Source organism: Heterodontus francisci, chromosome 38, assembly GCF_036365525.1.
Source record: "Heterodontus francisci isolate sHetFra1 chromosome 38, sHetFra1.hap1, whole genome shotgun sequence".
Taxonomy (NCBI): Eukaryota; Metazoa; Chordata; class Chondrichthyes; order Heterodontiformes; family Heterodontidae; genus Heterodontus; species Heterodontus francisci.
In genome coordinates this window covers 31,822,463-31,845,154 of record NC_090408.1, presented here as the reverse complement: position 1 = coordinate 31,845,154, position 22,692 = coordinate 31,822,463, and the positions used below count along the sequence as shown (strand labels likewise).

Genomic DNA, 22,692 nt, shown 5'->3' with positions numbered 1-22,692 from the left:
GGCTTTGGGGAGTCAGGAGGTGAGTTACTCACCGCAGGATTCCTAGCCTCTGACCCACTCTTGTTGTCACGGTATTTATATGGCTACTCCAGTTCAGTTTCTGGTCAATGGTAGCCCCTAGGATGTTGATAGTGGGGGATTCAGCGATGGTAATGCCATTGAATGTCAAGGGGAGATGGTTAGATTCTCTCTTGTTGGAGAAGGTCATTGCCTGGCACTTGTGTGGTGTGAATGTCACTTGCCACTTATCAGCCCAAGCCTGCATATTGTCTTTCTATGCTTGTAGAAAACTTTGGGATTTCCTTTAATGCTAGCTGCCAGTCTCTTTTCACGCTCTCTCTTTGCTTCTCTTATCTGCTTTTTTACTTCCCCTCTGAACCTTCTATATTCAGCTGGCTTCTCAATAGTATTTTCTACCTGGCATCTGTCATAAGCACACTTTTTCTTCTTTATCTTAATATCTACCTCTTTTGTCATCCAGGGAGCACTGGATTGTTTGCCCTACCTTTCCCCTTCGAGGGAATATACCTTGACTGTGCCCAAACTATCTCTTCTTTGAAGGTTCATCTAGTGTTCATCTACCGCTTTTCCTGCCAGCTTTTGACTCCAATTTATTCGCCCCAGCTCCATTCTTACCCCATTGAAGTTGGCCTTCCCCCAGTTAATTATTCTTACCCTAGATTGTTCTTTGTCCTTTTCCATAGTCAGCCTCAACCTTATGATACAATGATCACTATCCCCTAAATGCTGTCATACTGATACTTGATCCACTTGGCCCCACCTTATTCCCAAGAGCCAGGTCTAGCAGTGCCTCCTTTCTCATTGGACTAGCAACATACTGTTGTAGAAAATTTTCCTGAACACACTCTAGGAACTCTTGCCCCTCACTGCCCTTTACACCACTATTATCCCAGTCTATGTTTCGATAATTAAAGTCCCCCATTATAACTACCATATAATTTTTGCACCTCTCTGTAATTTCCTTGCAAATTTGTTCCTCCATGTCCTTCCCACTAGTTGGTGGCCTATAGAGAACACCAAGCAACATAACTACACCTTTTTGTTCCTTAGCTCGAGCCAAATTGATTCTTTCCTCGACCCCTCTGGGACATCCAATCAATATCGCCACCCCTCCCCTTTTTTTCCCTTTCCAATCTTTCCTGAACACCTTGTATCCAGGAATATTTAACACCCTTCTTTGAGCCAGGTCCCTGGTACAGCCACAACATCATATTTCCACATGGCAATCTGTGCCTGTACCTCACCAGTCTTATTAACCACACTCCATGCATTCACATACATGCACATTAACCCTGATTCAGACTTTATTACTTTCTCCCTTACCCTGACCCCACCTAATAACGTACTATTCCCTACTCTCGTGCTATCTATCTCCCCCAGTATTCTGTGTACCACAATTATAATATTGTGTTTGTTACAAGCTCCAATTATTTCTTACTTAATACTCTGTCCAATGGTATAACCACTGCTCAGGGGTCTATAAACTATACCCACCAGCATTTTCTGACCCTTTTTATTCCTAAACTACACCCATACCGATTCTACTTCCTGATCTTCAGAACCAAGATCCTTTCTCACTACTGTCATCCTTTACTATGAGAGCTACTCCTCCTCATTTTCCATTCTTTGTCTTTTTGAAATGTTGTGTACCCTTGAATTTTTATTTCCCACCTTGTAACCATGGGCTGGATTTTATCAGCCCACCGACGTTGGGGGTGTCATGGCGTTGGGGGTGGGGTGCCATAAAATACCTCTGGGGGAGGCCCGCCATGGGCCTCGAAGCTGGGAAGGCCCCGTCCCATATTACCAGTGGCAGCGCGGCCTCATGGAGGCTCCCCCATCGTCGCTCAGCAACGGGGACTTAATTGAAATATATTTATGCTAATAAAGGAATTAATACTTAGGTCATCGCAACGGCCGCCCCTCTCCAATATTCCGGCCAGTTGCCAGAACTCCCGCACCTTCAGATCTCCATTCAGAGATTCAAGGAGGAACACTGGTGGGGAGTGGGGAGGATTGAACTTTTCAGGGCGGGAGGTGGGGGGGTGGGGAAGCGGCAAAGACTGACGCGATTGCTGGAGGTGATGGTGGGAAGGGGTTGAAGGTTAAAGGTTCTCAGCTTCGTAGGGGGAAGGAAGGTGGGGATCACGATTAGTTTTTTTGGGGGGAGAGGACAATTAATAAACTGATTAGTCATGGGGGGGTGCAGTGGGAGAGGGCATTGGAACCTTGAATAAATGTTTAACTTTAATTTTTTTAATGCTGTAACTTTAAAAATGTAAATTTAAATGAAGGGCTAGAAACCCTTTAAAAATGCTCCGGTGCCTGCGTGGTAGCACCGAACGCCGTTGCCGGGGCTGGAGCACCTGCCTCCTCTACGTCATCGGGGGCGGGCAGTCCGCCCCAGACATGTAAATGCGCTGCCGGTCAAAATATCGCTGCAGCGAGCTGTAAAAATTCTGGCCCCTGTGTTTGTAATGGCGATTCGATCTAGACCATTTATCACTATTTGCGCCACTAGTTCATCTACCTTATTGCGAATGCTTCACACATTCGGATAAAAGAACCTTTAATTTTATTTTACCTACTATTATTTGAATAGACCTTACTTGCTGATGGACTATCATTAATCTTTGTCCCTTCCTGTCCCACTCTGCTTGTCTTTACCCAAATCGCAACAGTGCTCAATTGCCTCGACTTTTATCTTTAGATTTCAAAATCTCCCTTCACCTGACCCCTCCCCAACCCTCTTTCACTGGCAGCAAAAGGATTTTAATGAAATGACTGGACAATTAGATCCTGCCTGATGATAGCAGCAATTGGGGCAGCTTGGATAGCAGACAATCTTTTGATTGGCTTCATTTTCTGCAGCTTCTTGCTGGCTTCTCTTGGTTGTGTCATCATTAGGCCACTTTCCAGCTGTGCTGTGCAGCACACAGCAGCCAACAATAATCTACAGGCCTTGGCGGAGCTATCCTGAAACATTCTCCCAGCCAATCCAAGCAACAGAATCACTGCTAAAGGTTTACTGACCTACAACTATTGGGGGGTGCACCTGGGCTAGAGGGTGCCTCTCTGGTTGACCATCATGGGTGCGGCCAAGAAAGTGAGCATTCACATGTATAGTTTGTTCCTGTGTTCATATGCCACCAACACATTGATGTAGTGACAACCTTTACTTTCACAAATAGGGTGCACAGGGACAGCAAACTAGTTCCGTTGGTGCCGGCAGGATTCTTTGTGAGGCCCAAGTAAGAGACTCTGGTTTAGTAGTGTAAGAATGTTTCTGAATGATCTTTCTCCATCTTCAAAACCAGTAAATAGACAGCTATGTCATAACAATGCCCATACCAAAATGCTAATGAGCTCTCAACAATAACTGTACAAACAGTCACTGACAGAAAGTGCTGTATAGCTTTAAGAGGGTACCCAGAAGGTTTCAGTAACTTCCTTTCTCCAATAAGACCCAAACAGTGCAGAAAAAATTAATTACTAAAGAGTTACAGCAATGTACCTTTAATAAGAAGGGCTAAACTGAAAGAAACTAGCCTCTCTCACAACCTCTGGCACTGCTCACACCACCCAATTGCGTGTTGGCAGGAACCTCGATTTATATACTATTTTAGGTGATAATGAGCCTTGTGCAGTGTCTGTATGTGTTGCCCAGTTGCTAAAAGCACCTCGGGTGACACTTTGGCACACTACACACATCAGGCACTTAGCAATTCCCAGGCCTCTGCACCTGACAAAGCTTTTGATGAGCATCGACACTTTATGAGTGCCTGTCTTAATAGCCCCATGGTGTTAGAAGTGGTTAATGAAGGGGGACAGTAAACCTGGAAGTGCAGAATCACAGTACGTAACTAGGAAGCGAGCTTCATGAAGTAAAACAAAATTATATCAAAGTAGATGAATTGCAAACCTCCACTTTTGAATGGAAATCTTTAAATAACTGGGTGGAGGTGTATTTAACAAATATTGAAGTCGATGAAAAAAGTAAGATGAAAAGATTTATTTCCTTACATCTTAATGGGGAAGAAGCAGCAGATATTTATAATAATTTCACCTTTGAGGAATGAGAGAAACTGGTACAGCACTTAATAAGGAATGAGTCAGAGAGATCACAGAATCGTTACAGCACTGAAGGAGGCCATTCGGCCCTTCCGGTCTGCACCGACTCTCCGAATGAGCAATTCACTTAGTGCCACTCCCCCGCCTTCTCCCCATAACCTTGCACGTTCTTCCTTTTCAGATAAATATCTAATTGCCTTTTGAATGCCTCTTTTGAACCTGCCTCCACCACACTCACTGGCAGTGCATTCCAGATGCTAACCACTCACTGCGATACTGAAACTCTGAATGAAATGTGACGTATTCTGAATTCTACCACAGCTATCTACTCAGGTGTCACACTCTTAAGTTTCTTTTTAAACTGGAAACTGCCCTGTAACAGCTACCACACTTTCAGGCAATGTATCCGAGTTCTGCTGACAGATCACAGACCTGAAACGTTGGGTGGGATTTTAGGCTGTCCTTTGTGGTGGGTTTGGAGGTGAGGAGAGCATAAAATTGGGTAGAATGGTGGTGGGGGTCGACCCCCAGCAACCCCCCCCGACCATCCCGCCTCCATGGTGGTACTGCAGCTGCCGGCCTCTGATTGGATGGCAGATCTGCAAGGCCTGGACATCTGGCGGCAGGGTCCTAAATCGTACGGAAGGACCGCCACTGTCCAGTTAAGTGCCTGATTGGCTCTAAATTCAGAGGGCCTTCTGCACAACAGCCACCGCGGGGATCTCCCGACATCGAGACCCCTGCCGCCAGCACATAATTCCACCAGTTTATTCTGTTTCTCTCTCCACAGATGCTGCTGGACCTCCAGAGTGTTTCCAGTATTTTCTGTATTTAGATTTCCAGCATCCGCAGTATTTTGCTTTTTCTTCTAATCAATGCATTCCAGATCATAGCTATTATAATATTATGTTAGGATGCATGGGTGTAGCCAGGCATACACCATATAAACACTCGCATATGCTTGAGCTTCCTGGGGTGCTAAATATTAGTTCAAGCTCCCACACAGTCCATCAGTGCCAAACCCCACTCGGACCCCCTAGTGCTCCAAACGCTGCTGTTGGGAGCGAATTTGCACAATATTTTTACAAGATCAGAAATCCTAATCTCAATTATGTCATGTTTTATCTTCATTGGAAGTTGAGGAATGGGAAAGGACGAGAAATGTTCCAGAAAGAACAGAGCTGGGTGAGTGGTGGAGGTTGTGGGGGGGGGGGGGGGGGGGGTGGTGTGGTGGAAACAAGAAATGAAGGTAGAGGGTAAAGAGTGTTGTGGGCGGGGAAGCAGAGTGCTAGTGTGAACTGAAGAGAGAGAGAGAGAGGGACAGCAACTTGAAATAGGAGCAAAAGAGGGGCAGTTGGAAGGAGGGGAGTGCCCCTGTGAGGGGGCAGCAGATGAATAACTGTTGAGGCACTCTTTGGAGCAGTGATGATCTGGTTGGCCTCCTACATCTGGACACACCCAACTGTCACTTGTTCTTCGTGTTTTATTTTGATTAAAAATCTATCAGTTGTGAAGCAGAACTTTGCAAAGTAAACCAGAATGTTTCATTTTGAATGTAAAAATACAAAATGTTCTAGGGAAACATGTCCCCAGACACCACCCCCCTTGGAAAGTGTACACCATTGGGCACATTTGGAAGAAGTCAAACTTTCTGCCGACATCCTTAACCAGAAGATGAAAATGACTTGGGATTTTTTTCATGTTAAGGGTGATATGAAAGCAAGTTTCCTACATTACAACAGTGACTGCACTTCAAAAAAGTACTTCACTGGCTGTAAAAATCTTTGAGATGTCAGATGGTTGTGAAATGTCTTTCCCATCTTTTAGTGGGGGCAAAAGAGAGGTATTTATTTTTTGTAATGCCGTTTCACTTTAAATATTTAAATTTACTGGTAGGGCTCTGCCCCCTCCACATCATCGGGGATGGGGTGGGGGGGGGGGGGTTGCAGCCCACCCCAGCTATTTAAATGAGCTGCTGCGCTTGGAATCGCAGCGGCTCTGGCGTGCGGCCCGCCATTTTTTCTGCCTATAGAATTCAGCCTTTTGTCTCCTCCTCACCGCTTGCATTCCTGCCTATTTTTGAATCATCCACACATTTGTCTACAATAAACTCATCCCTTCATCCAAGTCATTAATAATGATCATAAATAGTTGAGGCCCCAGCACTGATCCCTGTGGCACCCTGTTTGCCAATCTGAAAATGCCCCATTTATCCTGATTAGTCCTGTTAGTTAGCCAATCCTCGATCCATGCTAATATATTACCCCCAACACCATGAGCTCTTGTCTTGTGCAGTAACCTTTTAAGTGGCACCTTATTGAATGCCTTTTGGAAATCCAGATACACTACATCTACTGGTTCCCCTTTATCCACCCTGCTTGTTACATCCTCAAAGAACTCTAATTTGTCAAACATAATTTCCCGTTCATAAAACCACGTTGACTCTGCCTGATTACATTATGAGGGGCCAAATGGCCGACTCTTGCTCCTATAAAAATACCAAGGAGCAGTGGGATATTGTGCATGACTCTCTCCTCCCATTGAAAAACCAGCTATCAAACATACAAGTACTTATAAAAAGAGAAAGCATAACTGGCGAAAACTGTGAATTATTACATTTCTTTCTTTCTCTTTCACTTGAAATCCTGTACTGCATGATGGATGTAATGACCAAGTGTTTAAGTACAGCTTATAAACAAACAAATCCAGCAAATGTGTGAGGAAGGTAAAGTCACTGTGCAGAATTTTATCAAATATTCCGGATAAACCTCATTTTCCAACCTTCAGCTGGTGATATAGTCTAGCCCACATTAACTGGCACAAGGCAAGTTTCCACAGCAATTATGATACTTTAGGGGCATTAATGGCAGATAAAACTAACTAGCAAAGCCATACCATTGGCTCCTTGATATCAGTGCCAATTCCAAGATTTTCTGCCAGAGGTGACTGCAGTCATTGAATACTCGCACTCCTATATAGTGGTTGTATTCAAAGTAGGCAATAATGATGAAGTAACAATGGGCTGAATTTTCGTTGCAATGTGGGGGCTGGAGACGGGTGTGCCGGCAATTCCACGCTGGCGTGCTGGTTTGACGGATGTTCCCGCCTCCTAATTTCAGGGAGGCTGCTTCTGGAGGTGACAGGTACCCATCACAGATAGCCATTGAAGCCAATTAAAGTGCCTATTGAGGGCACTCGTCACACGGCATCTAGAATTTGCAGTCAGCATACGAACCCCCTGCTGAGGCCAAAGCCCAACAGATGGATGGAGGTAACCTCCCAGCAGCAGGCCAGCGATGCCTCGTAATATCCACCCCCCGCCCATCCCTCCCCCCATAGCCGCGATTGCCAAAGGGCCACAGCTGTTTCCTTGGGCCTTCCTGGAGCCTCCATCTTGAGGCACCCTCTCGGTCGCCACCTACATTGTCAGTGTCCACCTCTCCCTGTGGGGCTGACAGCCGCCCAGAGCATTGCTGTTCCTGTTGGCCCTCCAGAGCCGGGAGCCCACCCTTAATTGGGCAAGGGTCCAGGACGGTGGCCTTTTAATTTGCTCCAAAATCTCCCTCGAGGTCTCCCCACCGGCATTCCTGGGTGTTCAATCCACATTTCAGCAACAAATTCCAGGAGGACATAAACAGACTGGTAAAATAGGCAGACAAGATTTAACGCAGAGAAATGCAAACTGATGCATTTTGGTAGAATAAATGAGGGCAGATAATACAAACTAAATAGTACAATTTTAAAAGGGAGTGCAGGAACAGAGAGACCGGGGGAGTACGTACACAACTATTTGAAGGTGTAAGGACAAATTGAGAAGACCATTAATAAAACATATGGGATCCTTGGCTTTTATAACAGGCACACAGAATACAAAAATAAAGAAGTTTTCTAAACATTTATAAATCACTGGTTTGGCCCCAGCTGGAGCATTGCGTCCAATTTTGGGCACCACACTTTAGGAAGAGAGTCAAGGCCTCAGAGAGTACAGAGGAGATTTACTAGAATGGTACCAGGGATGCAAAACTTCAATTACATAGAGTGACGAGAGAAGCTGGGGTTGTTCTCCTTACAGCAGAGAAGGTTAAGAGGAGATTTAATAGAAGCACGCAAAATCATGAACGTTTTTTAAATAAAAAGAAAATAAGGAGAAACCATTTCCGGTGGCAGGAGGACCAGTAACCAGAGGTCACAGATTTAAGGTAATTGGTAAAAGAACCTGGTGAATACTACTTATCTGGAATGCACTGCCTGAAAGGGTGATGGAAGTAAATTCAATAATAACTTTCAAAATGGAATTAGGTAAATCCATGAAGGGGAAAATTTTGCAAGGTTATGGGGAAAGGGATTAATTGGATTGCTCTTTCAGAAGTTGGCACAGACACAAAGGGCCAAATTGCTTCTTTCTATGCTGCATCATTCTGTGATTCTATGCTTGCACAATAAACCCCATTACGCCTATTCTATAAATAGTACACAAGCCAGGCAATGTGCCAATGATAGAATAGAGAGCTCAATACATTAGATTTTATATGACTTTGGACAGAAGGATAAATGTGATTTAAAAATTGTCTTCAGCCAGTTGCATCTCGGAGCAAGGTTCATTGTTTCTATGGTAGTGCTAACCATATTGAGAACTGGCACAATAACAGTGGGAGATGTCTACACTGGATGGATTTTCTTTCCGCCAAAATTTTTAATGAGACATTAATTAAGTCAAAATTTGCATGATGGTTGGAACTAGCTGTTTCAATGTTAAAGTTTGCAAATTAGCAAACTGTGCAATAGACAAATCCAATTAGACTGATTATGCAGCCATTGAAGTGAAATGTTTGCAGAAAGATATTGACACCTGGACAATCATACCCCACCTCATAAGGTACGACAGCTGATTTAGAAATAATGACTATAACTTAAAAGTATTCCTGTAGTATTAACCTGCAGCTCTGATAATTCAGCTTGCTTTCTGTCTGAATATCTGTACTCCATGGACAAAAAATTCACATCATCCATGTACAACTACACATCAACAAGGTGCACAGAACACTGGTCGCTTCCCAGGCTGTGTAAAAAATGTGTTCTAAAGAAAATATTTTAATCTCTTGTGGACCAATTTGTGATGAAGTGTATGAGTTTGCTTTCTTGGACAGCACCTTCCAAACCCACAAGCTCTACCATGTAGAAGAACATGGGCAGTAGACACATAGGAACACCGCCACTTGCGAGATCCCGCACCCCCAAAGTCACACACCATCCTGACAAGGAAATATATCGCCGTTCCTTCATTGTTAAAGTCCTGGAACTTCCTACCTGCACTGTGGTGTACCTACACCACATGAACTGCAGCAGTTCAAAGCAGCAGCTCAACATCACCAGCAACGCCCACATCCCATGAACGAATGAAAAAAAAGTTTATGCTGAGAAGGAATTTTTTGGGAAATTATTCCAGACTAAGTAAGTTGATCGTTTTGTGAGCTAATTTTCAGCAAGGAGCCAACAAGTGGGTGGAAGACAGAAGTGCCATGCTGATTGCTCAGTGGGCAATTCCCCAAACTGCATGACTACTCAAGACTCATGAGCTGATCATTGAGGATGACAGAGAAGTGATTCCACAGATATTCAATGTTATAAGTGCAATAGGGTGTGACACAAATCAAGCAATTGCTGGACAGGAAGAGGGAGTCCAGGGCACAGCCTGGCAGATTGCTGGGCGACACTACATTGTGAAGAGCTGCGTTGTGACAACAAATTCACTGAATATGCTGCAGTGTTTAGACACGACCACTGCGAGCATTGAATTGGCAGAATATGGCACAGTGCCAAAATGTGACCACTGTAAACAAACATCCAACAGAAAGCTGTTTGATACAGTGCATAATCTGTTACTGATACAGCTGCATCAGTTTCCAGAGAGCAGGAATACCCATTTCATATATTTTAGGGGCAAAAGAAATACCTTTGGCCAAATGCTGGCTAGAGTCTCTGTTCTGGACAGGTGAGAAAGATTTGGGAATTTCCGTATTGTTGCAGTGTTAGCATTGTCGGAGAATTATTTAAATGTCAATATAGCCTGTGGGAATGAGAGAGGGGTTTCACTGAACTGAACCAGATCTATCCCGAGGTAGTGAACGACTGCATTAACTTTGCATGAACAGGAGCATGCAAAAGAGATAGCAAGTTATGTATTGGCAGAAAACCCAAACTTGTAGCAGCAGCTCTTGCTAAAAACCCTATGCAATATAATCTGACCACTCTTACCGATTGTGTTGGGGCAGGTGGTGTTGTTTTAGGCACAGCCCCTGGAAAGAAACAAGGAAGAACATATCTTCCCTGTACCATTTTCTTTTGCTTTGGTTATGCCCTCTTTTCTCATCTTACCGTCCCACTTCTAATCCCAGCAACAGCCCTGATGTCGTCCCTAACTCTCTTTATGTGATTACACCTCTGCAGAAGCCTCAGGAACTCGATTCTAATCAGTACCATCTATCATTTGAAAGCAGAAACAGAGTGACCACTGCAGCTGGGAGATCATGAAGTGGGAAATATGGAACTTTGTAATGCTTGTTGCTGGTTTGGAAATCACAGTCTTAGAGTGTGAGTTTCAATGATCACATGAAGCAGAAGATACGTAACACCTTGCACATACAGGGCTGAATTTTATGAGTGCGTTGCAGTTCGTGGCAGCGCACTCTAAAAACGGTGTGCATCCCACGCAGATGCGCCGTCCCTGAGCCCCCACAATATTATGCGGGTGGGGGGGGGGCTCATTTAAATCAAGGGGGAGGAGCGGCCGCCCCCGATGACGTAGAGGGGGCGGCCATCGCAACCCCGGCAATGGCATCCAGCGTCACCGTGCATGAGCCATTTCTAAAGGACTTTAAACCCTTCGCAAAAATTAAAATTTTTAAAGGTGCATTATAATACATTTTTATTGAATACATACTGAGGTGATGGAGGCCCTTCCCCAACATGCCCAATGGTCTTTTCCATTGCACGATATGGACAAATCTCACTTTATTCACTACCCGAACCTTCTCCCCCAACCTTCTAACATTTGCCCTTCAACCCCTTCCCACCATCCCCACAGCCAATAAAAAGTGTTCTCCTCGGTCCTCCACCCCTCCGGCCCTGAAAATTTTATTACTCCCCCACCCCACCAGGTTCTTGCCTGGAACTCCGTAAAATCGGCGTGGGACGGCCACCGCCTGCAGGTAAGTTTATTTACATATTTCAATTGTTAATTTAAATATGCTGATGAAGGGCCCGCCGCCAGGCAGCGGGGGTGGGGGGGGGTGGGGGGGACCCCACTGAGGTCCTGCCACCGCCGGTAACATGTGGCGGGTCCTTCTCGACGTCGCGGGTTGAGGCGGGCCTCTCCCCACAGCATTTTACCAGCCCCCGCACCGCAACCCACGGCATCGAGGGGCCGGTAAAATTCAGCCCATGGTTTTGAACATGACACTATTTTAATGGGCCTGAGATTCTGAAATCCTGTGTTCCCGGGAATTTTGCCTCTTACCGTAGTTGAACTGGCTATTTGTCTTCTCACAGTTAATAATGTTGAATCGATAGGGGATTCCGGCTTTCATGCCGCTGATCTTAAAGTAAAACCAGTGGTGTTGAAGGTCTGTGTTGATGTCGGCATTCATAATCAGATCATATTCATATCTAGAAAGGAGTAAGAAATAAGAACTCAAGAAACTGGAGCAGGAGTAGACCATATGGCTGCTCTGTCATTTAATGAGATCATGGCTGATCCTCCACTTTCCCACCTGATCCCTTTATCTCTGGATTCTTATTCCAAGATTCTATTGATCTCAGCCTTGAATATACTCAACAACCGAGCATTCATAACTCGATGGGGTAGAAAATTCCAAAGATTCACAACCCTCTGAGTGAAGAAATTTCTCCTCATTTCAGTCTGAAATGGTTGATCCCATATTTTGAGACTATGCCCCCTTCGTTCTAGACTCTCCGGTCAGGGAAAACAGCATCTCAGCATCTAATGACATACTAATGACGTTTATTAAACAGTCGAATTACTGCTCCTCAACTACACAAACTCTCAGCTGAACAGAGATTAACAGCTGTTCTACCCTCTGTAACTAAGCATTCCCACAGAGTAGCCCCATCCATGAGGAACACTGTTCATTCCTTCATTTTGCAATAATTATTTAAAAACGATGGCCAATTATAAAACATTTAAAACACTATTTGTAGCAGTAGTTTATTTTTCCGAGAATACAATACTGCCACACACTGTGCTGTGCCCTGCTTTATGCTTACTTGCGAATTTGAATAGCTTTCCGAAGATTGCCTGCCTCAAAATTTGAGTAGAACTTCAGGGAAATGTCCTCTTTTGATGCAACCAATGAACGACTGTTGGAAAATAAACCAGAGAAAACATTGATAGGAACAATACTTGAACCCAAAATTAAAAATAAATAGGACACACTGAGCGCATGTAATCAAATGGCCCATTTTATAAAACAATTAAGTGTCTGACCCAGGGGAGTAACTTCACATTGCAGTTAGTCAGACTATTTTGGGAGTAATGCAATGGGGTGGGGTTTAAAGCAGTACTATTGCAACGAAGATACCAATTTCATCACAAATGCTCTGCGGATCTGGGCTGGTTTTAAAATATTGCCTTGTTAGTTATGGCGTAACTTGCAATCCCTTTGAGGAGCATCTGTTAAGGCCACACAGAGACCTGTCTTTTCCAAGTGCCGCCAGTTGTCAGCTCCCTCAGGACAAATTAATCTTTCAGTCGGGGCCTTAGATACAGCATTACAAAGTGACAAATGTTTCAAGTGTGGGCACTGCACACTAATCTCTTGGCCTTTACCAAGGTGGACAACTGCTTCCAGCTTGTAATGAGCATGCATTTCCTACCTACCATATTGGAGGATTAAGAGGCCGTTTTAGCATCCGTTCAGTCAAATTTCTAAGGTCGTCAAATTTAAGGGTGATGCTTTGCAGAATCCCCAGGCATCTCTTATGGTGCTCATTCCTGAGTATAAGACAACCCAATTCTGTATAGTTTACTGAAAATTAAATGATAAAAGGAAGTTGATGTGCACCATTTGCCTCACAAAGAGAAGCTCCTATTGAAGTGGGGGGGCACCAGGTGCCTTATGACTTAAGTAATACAAATACAAAGAAATACTTTAAAAATTGCTGCTGTTTCCATAGAACCGATGACATTTCAGCAGCTGGCAATCCTGTCCTGCCCGTTTATTTCATGCCTTGATCTGGTAGACAGCATCAGTAAAATGTTCAAACGTGCCTGATTCAGAATTTTTTGACAAGCATCTTCTGTGCACTCTGGGATTCAAATGAAGTATCATGTAAGGGATTTAAAATGGGCTGACTAACCTTTCAATATCAAAAATGACCTTGTTTAGAACATCCCCAGGGTTAACTAAACGTTGAATATCTTCAAATATTTTATCCCTGAAACCAAAGATAAGTACAAAGTTTCAAAATCATTTCAGTACAAGCCAATAAAATTTAATAACAAAGAGATTAGCTCCTGGTACTGGAGCCAGGAATTCAAGATCAGTTGTTCAACAAAGACAGAAGGATAAATCAGTTAATTACAGGCCAGTCAGTTTAACGTGGGTGGTTGCGAAAACTCTGGAATCAATAATCCAGGAGAAAAGCATGGACTAATAAAGGAGAGCCAGCATGGATTTGTTAAGGGCAAATCATGGCCAGAATTTGATGGCACCCCAACTAGCGGGGTGGTGGCGTGGGTCGTGGGGGGAGTGGGCGTACAATTGAGTGGAAGGCGGGGGGGGTGGACCATTCCCGACACCCTCCCACCCCCACTACAATTTTATGCGGGGCGGCAACAAGTAACGGCCCGTCCGCGCCAAGCCAATCAAGATCCTTACGTTGCCAATTAACTGCCACTTAAGGATCTCCTGCCACCGCCGGTACTTTACATTCGGTGGCCGGACAGCAAAGGCCCCAAGAACCCCGCCTGATAAAACCAAGCGGCCTACTTGCAGGCTGGAGGGGGGGCCCTCCTGATCAGGAACCCTGTGGCCCAAGGAAGGCCGCATTCGAAGCCCCAACCACCCCCAATACACAACACTTCCCCCCTCCTCCTCCATAACCGACTCCTCTTGCCTCGCCAGGACCTGGCCGATTGTCCCCGCTGAGGCCCTCAAAACTTACCCGAGTTCCAGGGCTCTCCTTCCTGTTGCATCCGATGGTTGGGTGTAGTCCCAGCAATGGCCACTGCTCCTGGTGGCACTGCTGGGACTAGGCTGCCAGCCCACTGATTGGCCGGCAGCTCCAATAGACAGGACTTTCTGCATCAAGGAGGTGAAAGACCCACCCAAGACCAATTATGAGCCTGGGCAGCGAAACGTCTTGCCCTGGCTCCCTGGGCCCAGCAGAGGCAGGCTTGCCACCAAATTTGCGGTCGGTGGGCAGGGCCATGCTTGACTAACTTGTGAGGTTTTTTTTTAAATGAGGTAACAGGGAGGATGGATCAGGGCAATGCAGTTGATGGTGTATTTGGACTTTCAAAAGGCTTTTGATAAAGTGCCATATATTAGGCTTGTTACCAACATTACAGCCCATAGGATAAAGGAAGCAGTAGCAGCATGGATACAAATTTGGCAAAGGGATAGAAAACAGAGAGTTGTGGTTGATGGTTGTTTTGTTTGGAGGGAGGTATACAGTGGAGTTCCCCAAGGTTCACTGCAAGGAGCACTTCTGTTTTTGATATATATTGACTTGGACTTGGGGGTACAGGACACAATTTTGCAATTTGTAAATGACACGAAACTTTAAGTATAGTGAACACTGAGTAATAGACTTCTAGAGGACAGAGACAGGCTGGTGGAATGAGTGGATACATGACAGATGAAACTGAATGCAGTAAAGTGTGAGGTGATACATTTTGGTAGGAAGAATGAGAAGTGACAATACATGCAAAATGGTGCAATTTTAAATGAGGTGCAAGAACAGAGAGACCTTGGAGTGTTTGTGCACAAATCTTTAAAACTGACAAGACAACGCAGTTAATAAAACACTGCATTACAAATAGAGGCATAGAGTACAATAGCCAGGAAGTTATGCTAAACCTATATGAAATACTAGTTGGTCTCAAGCTAGAGTAGAGTATTGTGTACAATTGTGGGCATCAGACTTTAGGAAGGACATGAAAACTTTGGAGAGGGTACATAAGAGATTTACCAGAATGGTTCCAGGGATGAGGGATTAACTGGGGAAACTGGGATTTGCCTTAAAGCAGAGAAGGCTAAGAGGAGATTTCATAGAGGTGTTTAAAACCATGAAGGGTTTGAATAGAGTAAATGAAAAGAAACTGTTTCCAATAGTTGAAGTGTCCATAACCAGAGGACATAGATTTAGGGTGACTGGCAAAACAAGAAGCAAAATGAGGAGCAACTTTTTTTATGCAGCAAGTGGTTAGGATTTGGAATGCATTGCCTGATACTGGGGTGGATACAGATTCAACTGTAGCCTTCAAAAGGGAATTGGATAAATATTTGAAGGGGAAAAAAGTTGCAGGGATATGGGAAAAGAGTGGGTGAGTAGGACTAACTGGATTGCTCTTCAAAAAAAGCCAGTGCAGACTTGATGAGCTGAATGGCCTCTTTCTGTGTTGCACTATTCTATGATTCTAAGAATTGGCAGTGAATCAATATCTGGCGCAAGAATGTAAGGTCAACTGGCCGAAAATTATAACTTACAACTCTAAATTTCAGTAATGGACTCGAGTCAAAATATAAGAGGGTTGGTTGAGTAATAAGAGATTTTAACTCACACAAAACACATTCACTTGCACAGAGTTAAAGACCCCATATGGTCTATGCCACTCATGTTTTATAACTCCAATTTGATAATGCATTCACTGACTTCACTGGCACAGCATCAACTCTGCCACAATCCATTCTGCTCACTGGTTGTCCTCATGGAAAAGATAAGCACAAGGAGACCAATTTCCAGGTGCAATCTCATGTGCCCGATTTCCTTCAGCGGTCAACCCATTTACCTGCAGTTTGGGAGATGGCCAACAGCCAAGTTTCTAGGAGGGACACCATGGATTTACATCAGCCTAACTAAAGATGACCTTACAGAACGTTGCATTTCACGCCTGCAGCACCATTTTGACTCAGATTACTTACTTCCCCATGGGAAGTCACTAGAGGTGAGGATTTGAATGGTATACATGTGGTGCTATGAGGACACCATCATCTTCTGCCACTTCCATCTTGCTCTTGTAAGCTCAATGTCACTCTACCTGCTGGCCTGTCAATCAGAAGCCCCATAAGTAGCAAAGACTTTGTTGAAATCCCTATCGATGATTGTCTCCATTTGGCAAAAGCTGGTTAAATAGCATGTCCATGAAGGAGCTGTGATTGCAGTCAAGCAGCTGACTGTCAGAAGTCTAAGAATTTCCGAGAGATGTAAAGACTGGCATTATGGGCTGTGCAGTGAGAGGCTGAGTTGCAGATACCCTTGAGGTGGTACTTGCTCCTCAGCCAACTGCAGAATTTCAATGCTGTGCACCAGAATTCTACATATGCTGGTAGTAGACACTTCCACTAGAGGCTCTTAGGTAGATCTCCCAATGGCATAAGCAATCTATCATACTACCAAATCTTCTGCTTTTATAAAAGACTAGGTCCTGGAAGTCATAAGCCCTCCCCTTATGAACTATGGCGAGATGTGCCGACTATGGCTCAGTAGGTAACACTCCCACCTCTAAGCCTGAAGGTTGTGGATTCAAACCCCACTCCAGAGTCTTGAGCACAAAAATCTAGGCTGCCACTCCAGTGCATTACTCAGGGAGTACTGTCAGAGGTGCTGTCTTTCAGATGTGATCTTAAACAAGGCCCTATCTGCTCTCTCAAATAGAAATTAAAGATCCCATGGCAGTTATTTCAAAGAAGCACAGGGGAGTTATCCTTGGTGGCCTGCCTAATATTTGCTCCTCTATCAACATCACAAAAACAGATTGTCATGTCGCATTGCTGTTTGTGGGATCTTGCAGTGTGCAAATTGGCTGCTATGCTTCCTACTTTACAACAGTAACGACACTTCAAAAGTATTTAATTAGCTGTCAAGCAGTTTGGGACATCCTAAGGTCGTGAAAGGTGCCATATAAATGCAAGTTTTTTTTTTCTTTTACACCTGCACTTACTCTGGGTGGCTGGTGCCATGTATGCTACTCATGGTGCTGCCCTCAAACTGACTTGTTAAGTCCTTCATGATGCAGCCAATTCAATTCACTCCACGTGACATCAAGAAAAAGCTGAGTGCATTGAGCACAGCAAAGGCTACAGGCCCTTACAATATCCCAGATATACTGCTGAAGACTCATGTTCCAGAACACAGACAGCTGCGTCCTGCTCTTTCCACCATGGCACTTTTGGTGGCTGATTCGCTGATGATTAGTGTTCACCTCCATTCGCAATTTTTCAGACAATGTAGCAGTCCATGCCTGCATGCGGAAAGTCCTGAATAACATCCAGTCTTCGGCTAATAAGTAGCAAGTAACAAGTGACATACAGCGACCATCTCCAACAACAGAAAACTTAATCACCTTGACATTCAATGGCATTCCGATTGCCAAGTCCCCCACCATTAACATTGGCCAGAAACTCAACTGGACCAGTCACATAAATGCTGTCAGAGCAGGTCAGAGACTGAGTATTCTACAGAGACTAGCTCACCAAAGCCTTTCCACCACCTACAAGGTAGAAGTCAGGAGTGTGATGGAATACCCTCCACTTGCCTGGATGTGTGCAGCTGCCACACAACATTTAATAAACTCAATTCCATCCAGAACAAAGCAGTCTACTTGACCTGTCCTTCATATTCTTGTCTAAACATCCGTCCCCTTCACCACCAGCATGCCTTGGCTGCAGTGTGTGCTATCCAGAGGATGCACTGCAGTAACTTGCCAAGGCTTTCTTTGGAAACTTTTTCAGTCCCACAGTCTCTACAACCCAGAGTGACAAGGTTGACTGATACATAGGAACATCACCGCCATGTTCACCTCCAAATCATACACTATTCTGGCTTGCACATATATCATCATTCCCTCATCATCAAAATTCTGGAACTCTCTACGTCAGATGGGTTGACATTCAGCAAAGGTAGTTACCTCTGACACGAGTGGCTCTGTAACTCCGCACCCCCAGCCCCCCACTTACTGCATCCGTCTGGTTTTCCTGATTGGCAGTTGTGAGTCAGCTAATGTCCTGTCTATGCAAATAGAAATTTAGTTACAGAAACAACCCAGTGCATGATCTGCTAGATGGAGAAGCAGCAAAAAGGGAATGCTTCAAATGCCACTAGGAAGAGAAAAAAAAAGTGGTCATTTGGTGTCATTCCTGATGGACTGTTTGTGAGTGGTTACTTGCAGCTCAGCAGTGGCTGGGAGTAGATTGAATGATATTAGAATGTCAGAATAACTTAATGTCAACAACATTAAAAGAGCTACACAAACAGAACAGAATAAAACACATCATAACATTAATGCTTTACCTTTGATGTCCACACCACTGCTCAGTCAGTGGCTCCTGAAAAAGAGATGGGATATGACCCCAGTAATCTGGAAATGCCAGGGTTTTGTAATCGGTGGTTGATTTTGTTTTCTCTGCCATAGTGGTGTAAACATATGGATCATGGAATGGAATAATTTCTGTACGCATTTCCGAAAGCTTATTCCCAGTATCCTGACGCATATGCTCTCTGCCGATAGTCCAGCTTTGACTTAGGGGCTGAATACATTCTTCACCAGCACCACTTAGTGTTTTGAAGTTCTGTAAATCTTGAAATTGCATGTTCATTTTTGATGAATCTGCACTGCCCCAATGCATATTCAAATGCATTTCCTTAATTTTATGTTTTGAAGGGTTCCAGGTGCCTCCACTGCCTGGATGTCTGCCTGAATCTCGGATGGGAGTGCAATAATTCTTTGTCAATCGTTTGGATCCATTTTCCCCTCCACTGTCAGATGAACCCAGAGGTGTTTGATGGGTTCTTCCGTTCCTAAATAAGTTGTGTGGTTTCGGTGATTCTTCCTCAATAATGTCTTTTCGCCACTCTCTGGGCTTCTTCTGTCTCTGAGACCCTGAAGTTGTGAAGAATGCTGAACATGACACACTATCCTGACTGCTACTTTGGTCATCCGAAGTTGAGTCTAAATCCTGCAGGAAACAAAATACGTGATGTAATAATTACTAATATATATCTGTTAGAACTGGGAGAAAATTAAGAATGTTGCTAAGTGGGGTTTATTGAAGTTTTCTCCAATATCCTGGATATCAGAGTTAAGATCCAGAAAACTTCATATCACGCCTGCCTCAGCAGAAGACTGACTATCAGAGCGAGGACACAGAATGCTGAATGTTTCGGCGTATTACAGCACCACGAGGCTGTACAGACCACCATGTTCTGGTCAACTAGAGAGCAATCCCTTGCTTTCACCCCACAGCCCTGTATCTTCCTCTGCTTCAAAATATTTATCCAATCTTTCCCATTGGGTAGGATACAATTGGGCTGCATTTTACACAATGGCAGCCGGGGCGGACCGCCCACCCCAATGATGTGGGGGGGGCTCTGTCCATCCCCGATAATGGCGTCAGGCGCCATTGCGCGGGCACTGATGTCATTTTTAAAGGGCTTTGAGCCTACATTTCAATTTACATAGTCAAAGGAATAGTCATTTAAAATAGATTTGAAATTAAATAAATGTTTCTAGCCCCTCTTCCACCCCCCAATAACCATATAATTCATTCCTTGCCCTCTCTCCCCCACCCCCGCCAAAATACTTAGCTTGTGCAACTGACCTTCTCCCCACAAAGTTCACTTTACCCCTTCCCACCATCCCCTACACCAATCGGATGAGTTTGACCTCCCTCCCACTGAAATGCTTACCTACTCCCCCCTCCCCCTCTGTGTCCCGCATCAGATCCCCGGACGGGTATCCAAAGGCACGGGAGTGCCGGCCACCGGCAGCAATATCTCTCCGGAACAGACAGCAAGAGTGGGTAAATAATTCGTTCATTTATTTAAAGACATTCAACCATTTAAATTTTGCTGCCATCACCAAGTGCCAGGGGAGATGCCAAGAGGCCTCATCACCACCAGCAATATCGGGCCGGACCTTCCCGACATCAAGGCCCATGGTGGTCCTCTCCCAGAGGCATTTTCCCGCCTCCCCTCCCCCACCACCAAGACCCCCAATGTCGGGGGGCTGCAAAATTCAGCCCAATTGTTTCTGCCTCCCCCACTTCCTGTGATAAATCAATCTACACTCCACCAATCCATTGATTGAAGAATTTCTCCCAACCTGTAAACTCAGTGTAGAGTTAAACATTTACTTACAGGAAATAAATAAATATTTTTTTAACAAACCAGAGACAGTTACCCTGAATTATCTGTTGCAGAAACATCTCTGCAGTGACATAATTGTTAGGATAAGAAATTGTCAGTAAAATGTTATTGAACTTTATTCATTTAATTTAATCTAATTAATTCTGATTAATGGGCCCCACACTTGTGCTGTTTGGAATCATTATAAAGCAGTATAGCAAGCATTTAATTCAAGAATAAATGTTTTTTCAGGCAACAGTGCAACTAATCAGCGGAACTATTTAAATGAATTTGACAGTATTCTCATCACAGATTCCCCCTTGGACTAATTAATTTCAAACTCAATGACATTTTGCTCAGACAGATTCCTCTATCATTCATTAATTTAAAAATAAAGTATCTATATCTCACACTTCCTCAACATCATCATTTCCAAGTTAAAGAAAAGTAACGTGGCAATGGGCAGCAGAACAGTATCCTGGCAACAGTCTTCTGCAGTTCATTCCTTCCCATTGCCCTGTGATCCCCGGCAAGGGGCAAAAGGCAATTCAGACTTCTTCACTTCCAAGCAATTTCAGCCTGAATAGGATTATGAAACTTACACCTGGAAGGTTGGCCTATTCAAGTGATAAGCAGTCTTGGGATTTCAACTGTAATGCTACATTTGCTGCCAACCTTGATTTATGCTTCACGAGATTTCCACAGCCTTTGGTGACATTTCCAGCATGAATCAGTCAGGAGTGCTTTGGTACAGCCATCAGGGCAACTCATGTTTTGTTTATGGGAGTCAATCAGTACACCTCTTTTCCCAAGCTGGAGACTTCTCCACGATGTGATTGATAACACGTTCTTCTTTGTGCTTCCTCAGAGTGCAGTGTCCCATATGTGAATCGCAAGGGCTTTTATTCACTTGATGACCATTAGCACAAAATAATGCAGGTGAATGTTGGATTTTCAAGCAATAAACAAGATGCCTTCATTTTGAGTCAACTGTAACACTAATAATTTCTAACAGCTAGCAATGAAGTAGATGCTCCTGGGTGACCAAGAATACCTGTTGCTGCTCTGGTGCACGAGTCCATTTTGTCTTCCTCACTGACCAGTGGAGCACAATTACAGCAAAGCCCATGGGGCTGAATCGTAATTCTGGGGTCGGGACTATTTCTGGCATCTGAAGCCCGATGCAATTTTTGAACGGCTGGCCAATTAGTGGCCAGGATGTGTACTCACTATCCAATTAAGGACGGCGGACAAGCTCCCGAGGCTGGAGGGCCGCCAGCCTTGAGAGATCAACTGACCCACCGAGCGGCGGCAGCTGCCGATGTTGGGAAGAGAGAGAGAGAGAGAGAGCGCCTCAAGATGGAGGCAGCCTCTGAAGATATTTTAATAAAGGTTCAAATAAATCTGGCCACAGCTGCCAGGCTGAAAACCCTTCCACAGGGCGGCCTGTGGCCACCTCAGTATGTCAGCTGCGGGGGTGGTGGGGCAGGGTTTAAAATGATGCTGGAGCACTGGCCACCCCTCACCCCCAGTCTGTCACCTCCATGCTTCAGTCGGGCTTCAGCCGCCGTGGGTGGGTGGAGCCCTATGGCCAACTGGAAAATTCCAGTCGGTCTCAGAACATTGACCTTAATTGGAGCTTCAGTTGTCTTACTCGGCTACCCGCCAACTGCGAGCGCATAGTCATCACCATCTCCAGTCCCACCCCAGAACCGGCATGTTCAAAAATGGCCCGGAGGTGGGAACATGCTGGCACAACAGCATGGCCACCAGTGACAGGAAATTGTGGCCTCGACCACCTCCAGTCCCTCCTCTTCCTGAGATCCAAAATATTGCCCAATATCTCCATCACTGAGCATAGGATTCACTTGCTGAAACAACGTTTGCACTACCTGAACTACTCAGGTGGCATCCTGCTATACAATTATTCCAGGATCACCATTGACAGAGGTATACACCTGAAAGAGCAGGAGCAAGAGGTCTCAGGAGAGGAGCTAGAGGACATCCCTTAGAAGCCAGAGGCAGCTAGCTGCCACTTACAAAAGCTATTCACTAGATTTTGACTGGGAAAACATTCTCCTGAACACCACAATCCTTACCTATTTCCACATCTGCTACTATTATCTCCATTTCCTGCATGGATTCGTGGAATCATAGAATGATTACAGCGCCGAAGGAAGCCATTCGGCCCATCAAGTCTATGCCAGCTCTCTGCAACAGCAATTTAGCTAGTCC

The 22,692-nt window shown here is 44.7% G+C and overlaps 1 protein-coding gene across 1 annotated transcript in view; it reads right to left on the bottom strand.

Annotated features, from left to right (window-relative positions):
- The window catches only part of LOC137352341 (cytosolic carboxypeptidase 4), a 184,503-nt gene that overhangs the window by 127,689 nt on the left and 34,122 nt on the right, over positions 1-22,692 (bottom strand). Inside the window, exons 11-14 of the mRNA XM_068017630.1 lie at positions 18,625-19,289; positions 13,468-13,545; positions 12,376-12,468; positions 11,609-11,757 (exon numbers count right to left, since the gene is read on the bottom strand). Of these exons, the coding sequence (XP_067873731.1) occupies positions 11,609-11,757; positions 12,376-12,468; positions 13,468-13,545; positions 18,625-19,289 (985 nt within the window). The remainder of the gene's footprint in view (positions 1-11,608; positions 11,758-12,375; positions 12,469-13,467; positions 13,546-18,624; positions 19,290-22,692) is intronic.